The sequence below is a fragment of the Theropithecus gelada genome, chromosome 15 (assembly GCF_003255815.1).
Source record: "Theropithecus gelada isolate Dixy chromosome 15, Tgel_1.0, whole genome shotgun sequence".
Classification (NCBI taxonomy): domain Eukaryota; kingdom Metazoa; phylum Chordata; class Mammalia; order Primates; family Cercopithecidae; genus Theropithecus; species Theropithecus gelada.
This window is the reverse complement of record NC_037683.1, coordinates 104,826,694-104,847,262: the sequence shown is the minus strand read 5'-3', so window position 1 is coordinate 104,847,262 and position 20,569 is coordinate 104,826,694. Positions and strand designations below refer to the sequence as shown.

Below are 20,569 nucleotides of genomic sequence, written 5' to 3'. Positions count from 1 at the left end.
TTGATTCCTGTGTTTCTTGACTTGGAGGGCATTGAGGGCCTGTTGGGGCCACAGGTGGGAGGTGACATGCAGGGAGGCGTGGGCGGACAGTTGGTGGTGGCCTGGCAGATGGGGAAGGGGCCTGAGCAGAGCCTTAGGAGCTGGATTCCTGTTGCCTGTGACTCCAGAGGTGTGTGTACGTCTCAGTGGGCAGGCGGCCCTCCTCCTCTCAGCCACCTGGAATTCTGCCTTGTGGCTTCAGCTCTTCCCCTGGGTCTGTGGTCAGAGCCATGCTCACGTGGCACACCTCGCTGGAACGCACCGTAGATTTGTCGGGTGGATAGAACAAGTTTCCCCCGGATGCAGACCTGTGGCTTGAGGAAGTGATGCATTTGCTAATGCATGTAGTGTCACCTCATAGCCGCAGATAGCCTGTCTCAGTCAGCTCGGGCTGCTTTAGCAAGCACCACAGACCGGGCAGCTGAAACAACACACACTTCGTAGTTCTGGAGGCTGGAGGTCCAAGATCAAGGTGCCAGCACATTTGGGTTCTGGAGAGGACCCTCCTCCTGGCTTGCAGACAGCCGCCGCCTTGCTGTGTCCTCATACGGCGGAGAGAGAGAGGTCTGTTTGATTCTCTTCTCATAAGGACACTAATCCCGTCATGGAGGCCCCGCTGAAACCAGCCCAATAGTCCTATAGGCACTTCTTTGGGATAAACAGAGAACTTGACCCTGGTCTTAAAGTTTGAAACTTACATTTGTTTTATCTTGAGTTCCTTCTTCAGGAAAAGGATGCCCAGACCTCTCAAAAAACTATCGAATCATGCTTCTCCAGGCCCTCCATCGTGTCTGCTTCTGTACCCCTCCCTAGTGCCTGTTTTCTCACGTATAGTTACTTTTCTTCTCTGGTGTATAAACCCCAAATTTTAGTCCATCGGGGGAGATGGATTTGAGACTGAGTTCTCATCTCCTTGACTGCAGCACCTGATTAAAGCCGATTAAAGCCCCTTTCCTTGGCACTGCTTGTTGTTTCAGTGATTGGCTTTCTGTGTGGGGAGCAGGAGGACCTAGACCGAATCCCAGTGTTTTCGTAACGCCCGCCTCATGACCTCATCTAATCCTAATTACCTTCCAAAGGCCTCACCTGCAAATATCATCACATTGAGGGTTAGAGCTTCAACTTACAGGTTTGGGGGACACAGATGCTCAGTCCATAACAATCAACTGCCGCAACAGCCACTTTATTTCTGTCCAGTCTACAGAGTGGCTCTGCACAGCATCCGCATGGAGGTCAGTTGTTTAAAACGAAGAGCAGGTGGAGCTCTGCCCAGCATGCAGGGTGGCGGTGAGGCTGGTGCCTGGTGCTTGGAGGCTTCCTTAAGAGGATTCCATCCTCTGTAGGATGTTAAATGTAGAAGACACATGCTCTGAAAGCTTGTTTAGCACACTGGCCTTGGGGACCACATTTCCTTAGGAGTAAAAATAGTTTTTGATGGTTAGATTCTCAACTTGTTTCTCAAAAGCCTGACAACCCACAGTGCAGAAAGACCACAGATACTTACTGATTGCCCCCATAGCTGGCTCTGCATGAGATCCTAGGACATGGTGTTGGCTGAACTGTGCTCTTTGCTGTGTGGAGTTTACAGGTCTGGGGAGAGTCAAGCTGTCAGGTCATTATGAAATTCTGAATTGTGGCAAGTGACCTGAAGGAAGAGATCAGGTTTTGGGAGGGCAGAAGAGAAACGGGTCTCTTGATTTGGGGACAGATGGTTGTGCTGAGATCTGAAGAGTGGACACTGGCCAAGTGAAAATGGGAGGGAAGTGTGTGCCAAGCCCACTGGGGGCCCTGGGTCAAGCGGGACTTGGTGTCGTGGTGGTGCCACAGGGCAGATGCCTGGCTTATGGGCTGGGGCAAGGTGGAGGTCAGAGTCAGCCGGGGCTGAATCCCTGAATCTCAGTAGGGCAGCCGGGAGGCTCTTGAAATTCAAGTCAGTTAGAATAAATAAAATTACGAATTCAGTTCCTTGGTTGTACTAGCTACACTTCAATTTGGCAAGAGCCTTCCACAATGGGTAGCACAGATCTGAAATGTACCAGTGTCACAGAAAGTTCGTGGGGCAGCCCTGGGCTATGCCCTGCACGGCACTTTAGGTCCCGGAATTTATGTTTCATTGTCAGTTGTTGAGGGCGTCTGGTCTGGGGGGTGGTGCAGTCCGATTCACTCTGTGAAAAGATCACACGGCAGCTGTCAGGCACGGTTCGAGGAGAAGCAGAGGATGCAGTTGAGGGGGTGGGGGCGAGTGACGAGAAGCAGACAGGCCACAGTAACAGCCGAGAATCCAACTGGAGTCATTCCATAGACTCTGATATTTCCTTGGGAAAATGTATTGCAGTCCTTTGTTTCAGATGCGCTGCAAACCTCTCGCCCAGATGGGGAGCGTGGGGGCTTCCTGGTGGGCCTGGGGCGGGACTGTGCTGAGGCTCCTGGAGCGGGGGCTGCAGGGGGCCTGAGACTGCTTGTGGGATGGGAGCTGTTCTTTAAGTGGAGTGATCATAAGTAACCCTATGAGGCAGAAACAGCTGCATATTCATGATGCACTTAGGAAGATACATTTGCTTATCAAGGTGAAAAAATGACCATCAGATGAAATTTAACAGAAAATTTTATTCTCTGGATGCTGCAAGCTCCCAGCATTTACAAGTCAAATTCAGTGCCCTAAGGTGGGATTCTCTCACTTCCCTTTCTGGAAGTGGAGCAACTTCTCAAGCTTAGAATAGAATACTTTCTACTGTGCTTTTTGTTTGTTGGGATTTGATAGCCTCTTGACTTCTTTTGTTGTTGTTGTTAACCCACAAGCGATTGGGTTAAAAACCATGTGTGTTCACTGCGTTCCCATGACTGAAAGGAGTTGATTGATGACAGAGTTTGGAAGTTTGCCTTGGACCTCTGAGAGCACAGAAACGCTGACGCCGAAGGTGGCCCGTCAAGTGGGCACATCTGTACATACATGCATGTTTATGAAAGGGTAGTACAAAAAGAGAGCAAAGAACCACAGACGGCCGGCTGTGTTTCTTTGCAGTAGCGGGATAGTGCAGTATAGTGCCGCAGTTCTGAGCCTGGGTTTGCAGGAGGAAGGGCCTGGATAGATGGTGGCTTCACCCTTCCCCTGGGGCCAGGGCCTTGGGCATGGCAGTTTCAAGATGGGAGTACCCCCAGCGTAGGCGGGATGAAAGGACTTGCTCAGCTCGCTGCAGGCACCCAGAAGCAGTAACTGATGCTGGCGCCATTTGTTAGCATCATAATCATGATGATTTGTGGATCCATCAGCACCCTTAGTGGGACAGGATCCGTAGTGAACTGCCCGCCCCTGCCAAAGTCTCAGGGTAGGGGCCCCAATCTTTCCCCTGCTCGTTAATTATCTGGTTCTGTAACGTGATTTTACTTCCTTTTGAGTTCTTGCTCTTGCACAAATGGAGACTCACTCCACCCGTCCTTCTACTCCTGGCCCGTTCCTTATATCATTTAGTGATAGAAGGAGTCGGCCTGGCAAAGCCAGACTCATTCGTCCTGCACATTTTTGCTCATAGAGCTTCTGGGAATGTCACGCTTGGCCACATTTGCCCTAATCACATGTATAATCATAGCTGAATGTACTATATTAGCTATTTATTTAACCCAATCATCAGTCATGATGTATGAACATCTGCAAAATCACTGGCAGGTGACATTGGCCTGTGGACCAGTTCATCAGTGATAAGACAGCTTTACCTTTGGCCAAGCAAAAGCGAATCCAAGAATTAGCTGGAAAAAGTGTTTTTGTTCAGATGTCCTAGGTCAGTATTTGGGATGAAGCTTATATTTGATAGATGGTATCGAGAGAGAGAGAGAGAGAGAGGAGAGAGAAGTTCCCAGAGCAAAAAGCCTATATAGAGAAAGTGAACACCGAGGATGTTGTGATTTACAGATGAAAAGTTTGCCTTCAGTTTTCATATGCCAAAGTACTGTCATTGTTTAAGACTGCAGGCGACTGTAGGACTCGGTTATAACCAGGTTAACATGTAAGTGGATATTTAACAGAGCTTTGTCTTCCCTTGTTACCTTAGACGTCCAGTAGACATACATACATACATGTTTTAGAATTATCATTCTATTACTTACAGAGGCTTCTATCTGACCTAGAAACCACATGCTTTTTTGTTCCAAGGCTGTGTTTTAAGTGCACATGGAATACAGCTTGTGTTTTGTAGGATCAGTACTTTGGAATGTTTGTGGGAAGTGGATAATTTCTGAAGTTCGGGGCGGGGTGGTGTGGGCTCGCCTGTCTGCTGGCCTCCTGTTCTGGCTCCGCCAAAATAGACCCGGCGAGCTGTGTCTCTGTCTTTGGAGAAGAGCTGCTCCTCGTCCACACTGCAGCCAGCAGGGGAATTCCTGACTTTGCCCATGTGAGGATGTGTTGCAATTATAGGTGATCTCAAGTGGATTCTAAATAACAGGGTAGTGAAACCAGTGCCTTGGTTACTAGGCTGTTCCCTGCTATTTGTGACATGTCAGGCTGTGGTGCTGAACTAAAATTTCCTTGGAAAGAGAAAACAAAGCAGTCAGCAGAGCTCCCTGAGCTGACACGGAGACCGTGCCTATTGGTCTCTGTTTACCAAGCATCAGTTTCCTAGTTCATATAGGTCTTATCAGCTGAATTATTGTGTGTGTTTCTGGTTTATTCTGGAACTCCTGGCGTGCATGCCTGTGTGTATGCATGATGGTTTGATAGGTTTAACATAGAGTGAGGGTCTCTGAGGCTAAGCGGGTGGAAAATGAAAATAGGATCATCACTGCAAACAGTCAGCATTCAGTCTGTGAGGTCTGTGATTCGCAGCTCGGGCTCAGCATCAGGGCGCACCATGCGACTCTCCCAGCTGTGTCTCCTCTGGCCAGGGACCCCACGGAAAGTTACTTTTGAGACTCCAGTTTCTGAATGTACAGAATGGGCACGATGAACGTGAGTTGTTCTGAGCGTGCGCAGAGATGGCAGTTGTGCGTCAGCTGCTGGGTGCACGCCTGGCTCCAGGAGGCAATAACGCTGTTGTGCCTGGGCTTGTTGTTCCCTTAGAATAGAGAAGACACTCCCTGGGGTGGGTGTGCTCCAAGCGCCCGGACCAGAATGTGAGAGGCACCCTGCCCCACCCATACCAGGTGAGCCTGGAGTGGGCCCCGTGCTGACCGCCAGCAGGCAAGCCAGGGTAAAGAGTACGAGGACTGTCCTCCTGCCCGCTGATTGGAGCCTGTCCTTAGAACTCTGCTCATCCTGAGAACATCCAGATTGAACACAGAGGTGACACTGAGGTTTACCAGATACCCACAAGGGGCACTCAAGCACAAATAAGGATGCACAGGGCAGCGTGTTGCAGTCCCCAGGGCCACCATGCGGGCATCCCTCTGCAGCAGACTGCTCTGTTATTCCTCAATAATTTCCCTGCAGAGGGAGAAAGGACAGGGTCTAGACACATAGAACAATAAAGAGAAAATAACGTGAACAGTACAGTGCAGCAGAAATGCACAGGGAACTGATGGTGGTCTGGATGTCCAAGGTGTTACTCGGATGGGCACGGGGGGTTTCTGGGAGGATGTGGCCCCTGAACTGAGGCTTCTTGCCTTCAGCATGTATTTACCGAAGCCCACCGCATGCTGGGCGCTCAAGAGTCTCTCAAAACGTCTCAGTATGAGGCGGCGTGGTCTCCACTTCCCCTGGGCTCACTGAGTATCCTCCTAAGCGGGAGAGGCAAGCCTGGGAACCACAGGAGGACCTCAGATCATGAAGGTGCTGGAGGGAGGCAGGGCCGGGACGAGAGTGAGCGGTGCTGGCTGTCGCCGATAGGGTGGTCAGGAGGCTGAGCCCCACAGAGTAGGGGCAATGGCTGGCAAAGGCCCCACAGCTCAGGATGCTCCAGGCAGGAGGCGGGCGTGGGAACGAAAGGGAACGTGGGGTCCCGCTCAGAGCAGCAAGGCTATGACACCCAGTCTCACAGTGGGCGCCCAGGGTCAGACTCCGGTTTCATTCTGGCCACTTTGGTTGTTATGTAGCCAAGGGCAGGAGTGGGTAATGGAGTCCCACATGGCCTCCGTGCTCAGGGAACCCCAGGGCAGTTCTGAAGGTGCTGATATACTTAAGGGGCACAGGCAGGGAGAGGACCAGGCCGCCACCAAGGAGGCCAGAGTGGGCTCCATGCTCTCATCCTGGGGCATCTCAGCCCTGTGGGTGTTGGCTGGAGCTAGAAACTCATTTTACAAGGGCACCGGAGGCTTGCACTGAGCCCAGTGTCCACATCCATGTCCACCCTGGTCTGGGGATTGCTGGGGGTACATTTTGTATGGCACAAAGAGAAGCTCCAAGCTCCAGGGTGACATGGGGAGGGAGCAGCTGCCGAGCACTAGGACTTGGTGGAGGGAAACCTCCAGGCAGGTCATTCTTAGGTTCCAGGTCAGAAGCCAGTTCAGCCCCTGCCAGTCTTCTCTGCCCCCGCCCGGCCCACAGCCACACAATCCCAAGCAAACCTTTCCCTAAGACGTTTTCTAATATCCATTGGACAAAATAAATCACGAGATTTCCAGGTTCTGAGCCTTGCACCACTCTGGAGGCTGAAGGCCATGTTCAAGGCACCTTCGATCCAAGTAGGGGACCCTTTGTCCTCCTATTGGCTGTGAGTCTGCAGTGCCCGTTGTGTTGTCCGGATCTGGAGCCACTGAATGGTCTTGGAAGAAAACTCAACACCACAAATAGGAGATTTCAAAGTGCACCGTTGGTTGTTTGGGGCAGAGTTTGGGCCGGGCATCTGAGACTGTCTGGACTGTCTGTAGACCCACAGCAGCTTCTTGCCATCGGTGAGGCTCATTCCTGCCTCCGAGCCTTCCCTGCAGTCCTCCATCAGCCCCTGTCTTTTCCCAGGGGTAGAGTTCTGATAGCCCGCGCCCAGCGGGGTGGCATCCCTATGGTGGGCGGCCGTTTCCCTCGTCTGACTGGTATTGTCAGTGGCTGTTGTTCTTCCTCCTGCGGGTGACACACACGGACAGCAGTGATTCTTCCTGAGCTCGCTGGGTTTGAGACCGTACTGCAAAGGACTGTGCCACCACCTGTCTGTCTCTGTCTGTCCCCAGGGTGTGCACACACCCTTGTCTCTCTCTCTTTGGGTGGGTGTGGATGTCACCTGTGTGTAGGTCTTAGTTTTAGTTTCTTGGACTGTCTCCTTCCGTCTGTAGCCGTTCTTCTTTCTTCTTCAATTCCTCTACCCTTGGAAAGGATCTCAAGACAAGATGCCTTAAGACATCAGAATGTCTTTCTCTCAGCTCTGGAGGCCAGAAGTCTGAAATCAAGGTTTGTTGGCAGAGTAGGTTCCTTCTGAGGGCTCTGGGGACAGTCTGTGCCATGCTTCTGTCTGAGCTCCAGGCATCGCTGGCAACCCTTGATGCCCATGGTGCTCTGTGGCTGTGGCAGCGTCCCCCCATCTCTGCTCTTTCTTCCCTCTAGGTCTGTGTCTGAAATTCACTGTTCCTATAAGGAAACTATCGTTGGATTAGGGCCCTCGCTAATCAAGTAGGACTCCTCTGAACTTCATTACATCTACAGTGACCCTATTTCCCAGTAAAGTGGCACTCACGGGTTGCGGGGGTGAGGACTTCAGCATGACTGGCTGGGGGACACAGGTCAGCCCACCATAGTCTCGGTTTGTCCAAAGGTACAAACACTCTTAGGTGCTTTTCTTCATCTCGCAAGTCCCCATGCTTCTTGTTTTCCTCGTTTTCTCTGACTCCCATCCTTCCTGACGCTGCCCCTGGCTTTCTGCAGCTGGCTGCATGCACCGCTCAGCAGCTCAGTGGGAAAGCCTGAGGAGAGTGGTCACTGTTCCACGCCCGCAACGGATTTATTAACCTGAAAATATTTTCCCTCGGGAGGAACAGCTTTACGTCCTTCCTGCAGCTCTCAGGATTTCCATTCCACGTGCCCTTCCAGGAAATTTGTTTTATTTCCCACTAATCCAAGCTCCACAACCTCATGATCGCTAATACACAAAGTTTTCTTGATCTTCCCGGACTGATCCGTGTGACCCGGTAAAAGCAGATCCTCAAACGCCTGAGTAATTTGACCAAGTTGGTGAATACTTGGATGATCAGCTGGGATTTAAAAATCATAAGTCAGCTGGGCAAGGTGGCTCACGCCTGTAATCCCAGCACTTTGGGAGGCCGAGGTGAGTGGATCACGAGATTAGGAGATCAAGACCATCCTGGCCAACATGGTGAAACCCCGTCTCTATTAAAAATACAAAACTTAGCCAGGCATGGTGGCGCGTGCCTGTAATCCCAGCTACTCGGGAGGCTGAGGCCGGAGAATCATTTGAACTAGGGAGTCGGAGGTTGCATTGAGCCGAGATCACGCCACTGTACCCCAGCCTGGAGACAGAGCGAGACTCCGCCTCCAAAAAAAAAAAAAAATCGTAAGTCTTTGATCTGACTGTGACTGCAGCAGAGCCGTGTTCCCTGGTGATGAGATTCCTTTGTTACTTTGCCTTTGGGTTGTTCTAATGCTTGGACTCAGCTCCCTGTCCAGAGATTTGCAGTGCACAGAGAGCTGGCCTGGGCACGGGGAAGATGAGCCTGTACCATCAGTAGCACTAAAGTCGTGCCACTGTTGAGTTAGAAAGGGGAGCCTTTTTGGGTCAAAGGGAAGACTTCTGTTCTGTGTAACGCTATGCAGTGTGAGTGCTGCTCAAATCCAAGTGAGCCAAAACCTCGGTCGGCCATGCCTGGCTCCTTTTGGCCTGGCAGATTGTTTCTGGAGAGGTTTGGGGCAGCTACAAAGGCATGTTTTTGTGAGTTGGAGGAGAGCTTAGAAAATGGTTAGTACAAACCCCGTATTTTGCACATAAGGGAAATGAAGCCAAGAGAGGCTAAATGACTGGCTATAAATTAAACACCAAGGGAGAAAGGAATATTGTGCTTACTCTCTAGAGAGCTTTCTCTCCCGCCTTCATGTTTGGCCCCTAGAGAATTGATGACGTTGAAAATGGTGGACCAGACTCATTTGGCAGCCCTCCCACGTAAATTACATATGAGTGCTCAATAAAATGCTAGTAAAAGATGCAAATGCTTATATGAACATGCAAGGGAGATGGAGAAACGCCCAGGAGCCAGGAATGGAAGGGAAGCAGGATTATAAGTGACAGCCCTGGGCTGCCACAGAAGAAACCACTTGAGGTAGCCCCCACTACGTTTGCAGCCTTGGAGAACAGCCCGGTTCTCCTAGGTCCTCAAGAAGAGTTTATCTTACACCAAGGGCCGAATTCTGAAGGCATCATGGAGTTGTGACATGAGCTCTCCAACAGTGAAAAGTGGTGTCACCGCATGGCCATGGCACATATGTGGACATGTCTGTGAGCCACAGAGCAGAGAGAACACCAAAACGTGGACACACCAAATCCACCAGGGCTGTAATGTCAGAGCAGGCCCGGGAACATAAATGCTACACTCGAGAATACACAGGGAGAGGGAAATCCTGATGGAGAGTAAATGAAAGAAGTCACCTAAAGTTACTGATGTCACTTGGAATTGGATGTATTAAGTTTCCTCTAATCAGGAGAAATGAGGGGTTAGGAGAAAAATCTAGCTTGGCTTAGGAAAATAAAGGAATGTACATTTCTTGCACCATAATGTAAGGCCTATGAAATATCATCCCTGCTGTAGAAACGATTCGGCTAGGTCTGGTTTCATCAAGAGCCTTGGGTTTCCACACCAAGCCAGGAGGGAACCCATGGGCTCCACAGAACTGAAGCTTTGTTGACAAGCTTCCCTGTGAAGCTCAGAGACCTGCACGCTGGAGTCCTGGAGAAGAGGGATGAGCACCTTGCCTCGGGGTCAGCCTCCGGAGGTGAGATGAGAGATACCTCCACCCTGGCTCCAGATGGGAAACACAGAAGGCTCTCCCATGAGAAATCAGCTGGGACAGGCACCTCTGGAAGCCAGATTTACATTACCAGAATGCTGTAGGACATTCCAAGCCAAAAAGTGAAGATAAAACTTGGCACTGGCTGTCAAGCGAACCCAGTCCTCAAGGGATTCCCTCAGAAAAACCAGCCTTACAATAAAAGAATTACACAGCACACTTGGCGAAGCCCAGGATGAGTGGCAAGCTAGTAAACAATGAAGCTAGTAGGATTAAAGATAAAGGAGGAAACAGAAACCACATAGAAGAAGAGCAGTGGTGGATTTGAAAAGGAACCAACAGACCTTCTAGAAAAGAAAAATATAGTCCATGAAATGAGAAACTTGATGGATATGTTACAGGGTAGATGCACATAGCTAAAGACAAAAAGGTTAAGGAGTATTAAAAATAGGTACAGAGAGAGCACAGTGGAATTATCATCTGAGGAAAACCAGCATATATCTAGAAGGATATTTAATATTTTATGAAATACTGATAGAGGTTTTATAGACTTGACAGAAAGCACAAATCTTCAGATTTGAGGAAGGGCACTGAGACCTGAGGAGGATGGAATAAAAATAAATTTACTATTAATGATAGACAATCTGGAATGGCAAAGACAAAGGAAAAATATTGAAAATAGCCTAAGGAAGGGAAAGTTCAGAATACTTACAAAGGAACAAGAACTGCAGGACTTTCAACAATCACTATAAAAGCCAGAGGACAGCAGTGCCTCAAATTCTATACCCAGCTAAACTATCATTCAAGTGTGAGAGTCATGGATGTTTTTAGACCAAGACTAAGAGTGTTTACAGGTTTAGTCCTTTACCCAAAGAATGAACGTTATTCAGGATGAGCTCAACTGAACCTAAGAGGAAGGAGTGAGGTGCAAGAAGTGTTGGTGAGGAAAGAAGTTGGTGAGCAAGTTGGTAGATCTCAAAATACTCGTGACAGTAAAAATAACAATAACTGGAGACTTAAAATCAGAGTGTATCTAAGCACTAGGAAGCAGTTCCAACATATCTCTCTCTCTCTGTGTGTGTGTGTGTGTGTGTGTGTAGCTCATAGCATTTAAAGCCTTTTGTAATAGGGGGACTTTGCTAAATGAGGTATGCCTATAAAAAGTAGTTAAGCTAGCCACTTATATATAACTTTCAAATAAGAAGAGGGGGAAAATGGAGAATTTAAAAATCCAATAGAAGATAGGAAAGAAAAAACAAAAGGCAATGGAAACATTAAAAATAAAACTTACCAGTTAAAAACATAGACTCAAAATGTAAAATTATATGCCACTTATAAGAGTTATGTCTAATACAGAATCATAAAAATGATGAAGATATTAAAAAGATAAAAGTAGGGCTATGTTAACCAAAGGTTCCCTGAAGATGGCTATAATAATATCAGATAAAACAATCTTTTAGACAGAATTGTTGCTTAGTGATGTATGGACCAAATGATGTAATAAAACTGAAGTTGGGAGTGCATTCAGCCCCATCATTTCCCATATTATCAACTCAACTTGACAGAATTACTAAAAGCTATTTGACAAATGCAAAGTCTTTGAGTCTTGTAGATAAACATACTAAAAATACGAACAACAAAATCAACAAACTTGATCAAATGGGCACTTAAAAATAAAACTCTGCCATGAACGTAGACTAAGCACGTTCTTACTAAGCATCTGTGGACCATCCCCACCAGGAAGCTGACTCTGCGGAGCATATCTCAGTGGCTTCAAAGAATTGTCACCACACAGACCATGTTCTGTGACAACAGTGCAATTAAAGCACACTTTAAATAACTCATAGCTAAAAGAAAAATGTCATAAGATATATTACACGATATTTGGGTCTGATTAATGATGTGAAGATTAATTTATTGGATGGCTAAAGAAGAGTGGAAGGAAAATTTTACACTTAATGCGTACATAGAAAAGGAAAAAGATATAAAATGAATTAACTACAGAAGTTGGAAAAAGCATCAGATAGATAGATGAACAGACAATTACAGAAGGGGCACCCCAATGACGAGCAATATTCTAAAGAATGTGGAAGCTCACGAGGAAGTCATAAGATGCGAACTAAAACAATAGCACAGAACTATTTTATGTCCATCAGATTGGCAAATATTTTAAAGCCCTCAAACACCAAATTCCAGCACAGCTGTAGGGAAGCACTTTAATTCAGATACTGCTAGTGAAATACAAATTGTTTCAAGCACTTTTGAGGCTCAGATCAATGAAAGATTTCAAGACTCGATGACACCACATCCGGGTAAGTATTTTTTTCCCCCTTCCAACTTTTATTTTAGGTTCAGGGGTACATGTACAGGTTTGTGACTTGGGTAAATTGTGTGTCATGGGGGTTTGGTGTACAGATTATTTTGTCACCCTGGTAATGAGCATAGTACTCAATAGGTAGTTTTTTAGTCCTCACCCTCCTCCTACCTTCAGTCCTCCAGGAGACCCTGATGTCTGTTGTTCCCTTCTTTATGTCCATGTGTACTCAATGTTTTACTCCCACTTATAAGTAAGAATATGAGGTATTTGGGGTTTTGTTCCTGTGTTATTGTGCTTAGGGTAAGCATCTATGTTGCTGCAAAGGATATAATTTTTCTTAATGGCTGCATTGTATTCCATGGTGTATAGGTACCACATTTTCTTTATCCAGTCATGTACGTACTTTTGAGAGACTCTTGTATATGCACAGGACAAGATATCTATATAGGTGGTCTTTAAATATTATAATAGCAATAATGTAGAAACAGCTTACTGTCCTTCAACTGGGGAAATGGATAAGGAAATTGTGGTTTGTTTGTATAATGTACCATTCTATTACACAGTAATTAAAAATAAATGGAGCACGTCAACCAACATAGATGGATGAAATGAAGCAACTAACAAATATGACCTTTCAGGAAAAATTTCTAAAAACGTAAAATAATACAAATATGCATTGGAATAATGCATACAAGTTCTGTGGAGCAGAAGAAACAAGAGTAGGTTTTGGTTGCATTCTAGAATTTTTTTTAAGTGTTCAAAGTAAAATATGGGAAAATTAATGTCAAATCTTGATACGTTTTGTTCATGGTTACCGTTTGATAGCTGTATTTTTCTGTATGTTTGCAGCATTTTAGCATTTAACCTTTTTAAATCAAAAAGAATACTGAAAAAACAGGCAAAAAGATATGGGAGATATGAATTTTGAAAGCAAAAAGGTTATGTTATTGTTATTTGAAGAAGATGTTATCTATGTAGAAAATCCAAGGCAATCAACTCAGAAACCGTTATAACTAAGATAGCTGAGTAAAGTGGCAAGATCTTTAAAAACTTGCAGGTGGGATTAATTTAATGATTTTGAGATGAGAGGATCTTTCTGGCTTATCTGGGTAGGCCCAGTGTAACCACAGAGGTCCTTAGGAAACCGGAGCTGGAAGACTGGATTCAGCAGTAGATGTGGCAATGGAAGCAGAGGTTGGAGTGATGCAGTGGGGAGCCACTGGCCAAGGAAAGAGGGGGCCCCTAATGTTACTGAAACACCAGGGTTTGGTCTAGGTCCTGCTGCTCACCACACGGAAAGCCAATCACTGAGACAAAAATTATTGCCAAGAAAGAAGGCTTTAATCCAGTGATGCAGCTGAGGAGATGAGGTCTGCCTCAAATTCATCTCCCTAACTGACTAAAATGAGGGCTTTATATAGCAGGGAAGAAATGTAGCTATGTATGGGAAAACAGGGACATGGAAGGGGTAAAGAAGCCATCATGATGATTGAGGGCCTGGTGTCTTATTGTCTCGATGTGATATGATGATCTTGTGAGTTTCAATTCTTTGATACTTTTTTAAGAGGTCCTTTTCTGAGGAAGGGTCAATTTCTATATTTATCCAAAAGAAATGTCTATGGCAGGGGTCCTCAACCTCCTGGCTATGGACTGGTTACTGGCGCGTGGCCTGTTAGGAACTGGGCTACACAGCAGGAGGTGAGCAGAGGGTGAGCGAGTGAGGCTTCATCTGTATTTACAGCCACTCCCCATCAATTACATGACCACCCGAGCTCCACCTCCTGTCAGATCAGCAGCAGCATTAGAGTCTCATAGGAGCACAAAGCCTATTGTGAACTGCACATGTGCGGGGTCTAGGGTGTGCGCTTGTGAGAGTCCATCTTAGGAGCAGCCCACTCACTCCCCATTCTGGGTGCTTTAAGACCCCGTGTGCCCCCTAGTGTGTGAGCGCGGGACTGCTTCTGTCTGCTCTGGACAAAGCCTTCAGCTGCCCTCAGCACCGTAACTTCTGTTCTGTTGACAGGACGGTGATTAGCTTGGTTTGGGGATGTCCATGTTTTGTCACACATCTTCTTTTTATATTTTACTTCTGTGGCTCTGTGCTTAATGATGTGGCAGGCGGGGAGGAGGGACTTCCTGAGCGTGAATTTACATCATTTCGACCAGCCCAGGTTAGATGTAGTGTTGGAAAGAGAAGCACAGTTGATCCTGATCATTTGCAGATTCCGTATTTGTGAGTTCACCTAATACCTAAAGTCTATTTGTAACCCCCAGATCAATACTCGTGGTGCTTTTGTGGCTTTTCACAGACACACGCCCAAGGCAGTGAAAAATCTGTGTCCCAGCTGGTGTTGAACAAGGCGATGGTCGGCTTCCTGGCTTCTGCTCTCATACTGTGAACATGTGGCCTTTTCTTGGTCTATTTAGTGCCACGTTTCTTGCATAGTTGGGCTTTTTGTTGGTGATTTTACTGTTTATGATGGCCCCCGGGCACAGCGCTGAAGTGGTCTGGTGTTCCTAAGTGCAAAAAGGCTGTGACGTGCCTTATGGAGAAAACAATGCGTGTGAGAGAAGCTTCGTTCAGGCATGAGTTATGAGGCTGTTGGCCATGGGTTCAATGTGAAGAAATCAACAGTACACATTGAATACGGTGTCTTTAAACAGAAACACACATAAACCAAGGTTACGTATTGGTTAGTTGATGAAAATATTATGACGAGAGGCTCGCAGGAATTTGACTCTGTGTTTCCCGTCGGAGCGGTGGTTCAGTATGCACTAATTCAGTGTTCCCTGTAGCATTCTGGGAGATAATTACCACAGATAACAAGAACCTATTTTAGTAGGTGACAGAAAATGGAAAACTTCCCTTGGAGGAGTTCCTAACGGAGCCCCCAGGTGGCCCTTCCCTCCAGCCCTCACTGAAGCTTGTTCTTTTGTGACCCCTCTCCTTGGCAGGTTACTTTCTGAATTTTCTGGAGCCAGTAAACAATATCACCATTGTCCAAGGCCAGACGGCAATTCTGCACTGCAAGGTGGCGGGAAACCCACCCCCCAACGTGCGGTGGCTGAAGAACGACGCCCCGGTGGTGCAGGAGCCGCGGCGGATCATCATCCGGAAGACAGAATACGGCTCGCGACTGCGAATCCAGGACCTGGACACGACAGACACAGGCTACTACCAGTGCGTGGCCACCAACGGGATGAAGACCATTACCGCCACCGGCGTCCTGTTTGTGCGGCTGGGTGAGTCGGGCAGTGAAGTTGAAGTCGTGTGGGTTAGCAGATACGAAGGTTCCCAGCCACCGAGCAAGAGGTCCGGTTGCTATTTGAAAGTGAACACACGAGTCAGCACTCGGGGAGAGCAGTGAAACCATTCCCTAGGGCCTTCCCCGTGTGCCCCAGGGCACAGCTTGACCTGTTACCCATTTACTAGTAATAAAAGAAAATACGGCCAGGTGGTGGCTCACGCCTGTAATCCCAGCAGTTCGGCAGGCCGAGGCAGGCGGATCAGGTGAGGTCTGGATTTTGAGACCAGCCTGGCCAACATGGCAAAACCCCATCTCTACTAAAAATACAGAAATTAGCTGGGCGTGGTGGTGGGTGCCTGTAATCCCAGCTACTGGGGAGGCTGAGGCAGGAGAATCACTTGAACCTGGGAGGTGGAGGTTGCAGTGAGCCGAGATCGCGCCAGTGCACTCCAGCCTGGGTGACAACAGTGAAACTCTGTCCCAAAGAAAAGAAAATAGGTGCAGATGGAGGGGTTTATAGACCGGGAGCCCAGAAGACAATCCCAGGTGCACACGGGGAGCCGAGGTGTTTATCAGGAAGGCCATGTGTTAGGAGGTCAGGCGTCCGTGGGAAGGTGGCCACACTGCAGGATAACTGGGCAGGGTCCGAGGCTGGCCTGGCTGGGGTGGGGAGAGAGCTGAGTGCGATGACCAGAGATTCTGAATCTCTGTGCTCGTCACACCTGGTGAAGGAATTAAGTGGCAGGAAGGAATGTGTCCCCTTCATCCCAGCCGTGAAAAGCCCCCAGGCAGTGAACGTCCCGGCCATGCCACCCAGGCCCACGCCATCCAATCACAAGTGGTAAAACAGATTCTGTGTGTAAAGACTAGATGAGAAGAGAGAGAGTAAGGACGGCAAAAACTCCAAAAAACAAAGATACCCTCAGTGTCAAAGCGCCCCTTCCCTTGTGTGTGGTTTCCAGCCTTGCTGACGTAACCACGAGCGGAGCCTGAGGCCCGAGGACAGCTGCCCACCAGTGAGCCCGCTGGCTTCGGCCTGTTTGCCACTGGCCTGATTTGAAGAAGGTCGTATTCCAAATCATGGAGTATTAATAACTCGTCTTTTTGTTTCCTCTTTTTAGGTCCAACGCACAGCCCAAATCATAACTTTCAGTAAGTATCTATATCCCCCAAACCATGTTCTGCTGCTCTGAGGGTTTTTGTTATGTAAGAATCTGGGTTTTAAATCCTGCCAGCTCATGTCTTTGCCGAATTTGCTAGAAGTTGGCTGGGTTTCATACAGGGATGGCCACATGCTTGCTTAGGGTTGGGAAACGTTTACATTTTCCATGTTTCTTGTACAGAAAAAATGTCAGACAACCAAAAATGGTTAATTTCTTTCTGTGATCATGACTTTACACAGGGCTACTGAGAGGAGTATAAATATACAGGCCAGGTTGCCTGGGCACCAGGAAGGATCTCGGCTCATTAGTACGTTTGGAAACAGGGACATAATTCATTCTGAAATCCCAGCACCACCAGCTGCAGTTAATGAATGTGTGCCCCTGAGCCTTGGGCCACCCTGTGACAGTGGGCGGGGGTCTCAACTCCACCTTGCAGATGAGGAGACCGAGGCTCACAGCCAGGCTTACACTCCTTCAAGAGCTGCTGGCGGCAGTGGCTTTGAACTCAGGCCTCTGGTTTCCCAGCACGAGGTTGTCCACTGTGGCCAGGCTGTCTTGGGAGTGTCCCCTCTGAACTGCCCACGTTCTCCCATCGTGTACACAGAGGAGTGCTCATTCGTTGCCTGTGTTTGAGCTGAGCAGTGACTGTCCAGGTCTCCTGCGTTTCCTCCTCAGGCCTATTGGAGAGCAGTGCTTGGTGAAGTGGTGGGTAAAGTGTGCAGTGTTGGCTGATTTCTGTTTCCCTGGGCCTCGTATCCATTATCCACCCATGGTGTGCTGCTGCAGGCTCGGCAGGGCTGCGACCTATCTCAGCAGACATCAGCAACTTGCTTACAGAGGGCAGATTTTCTTTTTAGCCAGGCCCGGCTCTTTCACCCAGACTGGAGTGCAGTGGCACAATCATAGCTTACTGCAGTCTTGCACTCCTGGGCTCAAGCCATCCTCCCCCGTTCAGCCTCCCAAGTAGCTGGGACTATAGGCGCGTGCCACCACACACCCAGATAATTTTTTCTTGTATTTGTAGAGGTGGGGTCTCACTATGCTGTCCAGACTGGTCACAAAGTCTTGCCTCGAGCAATCCTCCCGCCTCACCCTCCCAAATCACTGGGATTGTAGGTGTGTGCCACCACACCTGACCTAGAGGGAAGATACTTGGGAAGATTCTGTGCTAAGCAATAGTGATGGAGCATTTTTCCTTAATAATCCTTTAGACACAGAGTAAGGAAAGAAGAAATTGCATCATGAGCACAATTATGGGGCTTTGAAAAAGGCATATAAGTCATTTCAAAAGTCGAACTATTGTTTCCTCTTATTTTATATTTATGTATTTTATTTCAGTTATTTTATTTTTCGAGACAGAGTCTCGCCCTATCACCCAGGCTGGAGTGCAGTGGTGCAATCTCCACTCACTGCAACCTCTGCCTGCCAAGTTCAGGCAGTTCTCGTGTCTGAGCCTCCCAAGTAGCTGGAATTACAGGTGCGCACCACCACGCCCAGCTAATGTTTGTATTTTTAGTAGAGACGGGGTTTTACGATGTTGGCCAGACTGGTCTCGAACTCCTGACCTCAAGTGATCCGTCCACCTTGGCCTCCCAAAGTGCTGAGATTACAGGCATGAGCTGTTGCACCTGGCCTATATTTGTGTATTTTATAAATAAAACTTTTATAGTTCATTTATATATATTTACATAAATATCTTATGTAACTAGATAATATATTGTCAATATAGAACATACAGAGCTATAATTATATAAATATTAAATATATTCATGTATTTATATACAAATTGTAAATTTATATATATATTTATATAAATTATTTCACAATATTTTTACATTGACTTTCTTCTCATTTTAAGTTATGGATTTAATCCACACATTGATGTAAATGACTGGGGCAGTTTCGGAAAGTCCCGCCTGACCTCCCATCCTTCCAGGCCTCCCACCTCCCTTGTCACGAAGGTAAATCATCCAGGGAGTTTCCAGGCACTCAGTACATACATACATCTACCCAGGGAAATCCATCTTAAGAAAACAGTCAACTTGAAAAAAGGTCTAAAAGAACAGAAATTACTCAGTATTACTGAGGCAATGAAGAAATGCGCTTTACCTATACACGATCGGTGAGAAATTTCTGGAGTGCTGTTTGACAATAAACATAAAACTATTTTTAAAAAGAAATACCTCTTAACAGTTTTATGTACTTTTTTACTACTTGACATGTTTAGTTAACCATTCATAGAAATCTTTCCATCTCAGTGCGTTTGAAGTTTCCAGATGCTCTCTTTGCCTCTTTCTGGACTCATGTGCAGAGCATGTGACTGTTCCATCGCGATGGGCATTCCTATGAGGGAAGCCTCATCCCAGCCACTCGTGCCACTGCGTCTCCCTGCCCTGGCCCTGAGACCTGTGGCTGGGTTTCTATAGGAGAGATTCTGAAGAGGAAAAGCTGCAGGGGCACAGGCACCCCCTTTTTATAACTGATACTGCAAATTGGCCATTCATAGGTAACCTTCCCGACACAATGGCAAAGGACCCATTTCTCCTTATCTTCCATAAGATGACTTCCAAACTTGTTAACTTCCACCACTGGAAGGATGGAAAATGAATAAGTGACCCACTTTGTTCTCCATTTCCCTGGTTACTAGTGAGGCTGAGCATGTGGACACACGTTGCTTGGCACTCATGTCTCCTCTTTGTCAATTGCCACTTCATATTCTTTTTTCGTTTTTCCTTTACATTGTTTCTTAATGAATTTTGATAATTCTTTATGTCTTATTTCTTGATCATATAGACATTAAAACTTTTACAAATGATTAATTTGTTTTTCATGGTGTGTCTTGTTAAAGAATGTCCTAATTTCCTTGAAAAATTCTGACGATAGTTTGATTGGAATGACAATGAATTTTTAGGTCAGTTTGATGAGAATTACTATCTAAATTGAATTTTCTCATTAAGGACTACTTTGCTTTGTGTTCCAAGGTGTTTTCTTTTTCTTAACATTTTATAATGAAAAATTTCAAACATACAGTTGAAATAATTTAATAGTGGGTTCCTATAGACTCACCAACTAGATGCTAGCATTTACATTTTACTGTGCTAACTTTATCGCTTATCGTTCCAACCAGCCTCCATCTATCCATCAATCAAATTTTTCGTTCATTTCACTGAGTTGCAGATACTTGTACATTTACCCTGAAATACTTCAGCATGTGTATCATTAATGAGATTGCAGTATCTGTGTATGATTTTTGCTGCTTCTTCTTCAGCAAAAATTTTGCATACCAATGAAATGCACACGTCTTAAGTATAGCACTAATAAGGTCTGACAAATGCATACATCTCTGTGATCCAAACACCCTGTCCAGGTACAGAATCTCTGTCACGCCTGCAGGTTCTGTCGTGCAACTTCCTAGCCAACTCCCTTCTACCCAGGCATCCACTATTCTGATTTTTTAAGTAATGGATTAGTTTTCCTGTTATTAAACATCAAAGAAATGAAATCCTTCATTTCATGTAGCCACTTAAGCCTGGTATCCTTTTAGCACAGTGCTTTTGAGATTCATCTGTGTTGTACACATATCCGTAGGTTACAGCTGTTTATTGCTGAATAGTATTTCACTGTATGAACACACTAGTTGGTTGGTGGACACCTAAGCAGATTCCAGGCTTGACTAGTATGAATAAAGTTCCTTGTGTAGGAATACTCTATACAAGTTTTTTGTGGACATGTATTTTCATTTCTGTTAGTGTTACCTAGGCACAGAACTGCTGGATTATAGGGCATGTGTGTGCTTAATTTTGTAAGACATTCCTGGACCTTCTCCTAAACTCTTTTTACCTCCACCCACAGTGTGGGAGACATGTGATCACTCCACATATTTCCCAACATCGGTGCGGTTAGCCTTTTTAAGTGCAGCTATTCTGGTGTA

The 20,569-nt window shown here is 46.7% G+C and overlaps 1 protein-coding gene across 2 annotated transcripts in view; it reads left to right on the top strand.

Moving 5' to 3' along the window:
* ROR2 (receptor tyrosine kinase like orphan receptor 2) overlaps nucleotides 1–20,569 on the top strand; it is a 217,367-nt gene that overhangs the window by 170,847 nt on the left and 25,951 nt on the right. For both annotated transcript variants that reach the window (XM_025360580.1, XM_025360581.1), the window contains exons 3-4: nucleotides 15,183–15,470; nucleotides 16,597–16,627. In XM_025360580.1, the coding sequence (XP_025216365.1) occupies nucleotides 15,183–15,470; nucleotides 16,597–16,627 (319 nt within the window). The remainder of the gene's footprint in view (nucleotides 1–15,182; nucleotides 15,471–16,596; nucleotides 16,628–20,569) is intronic.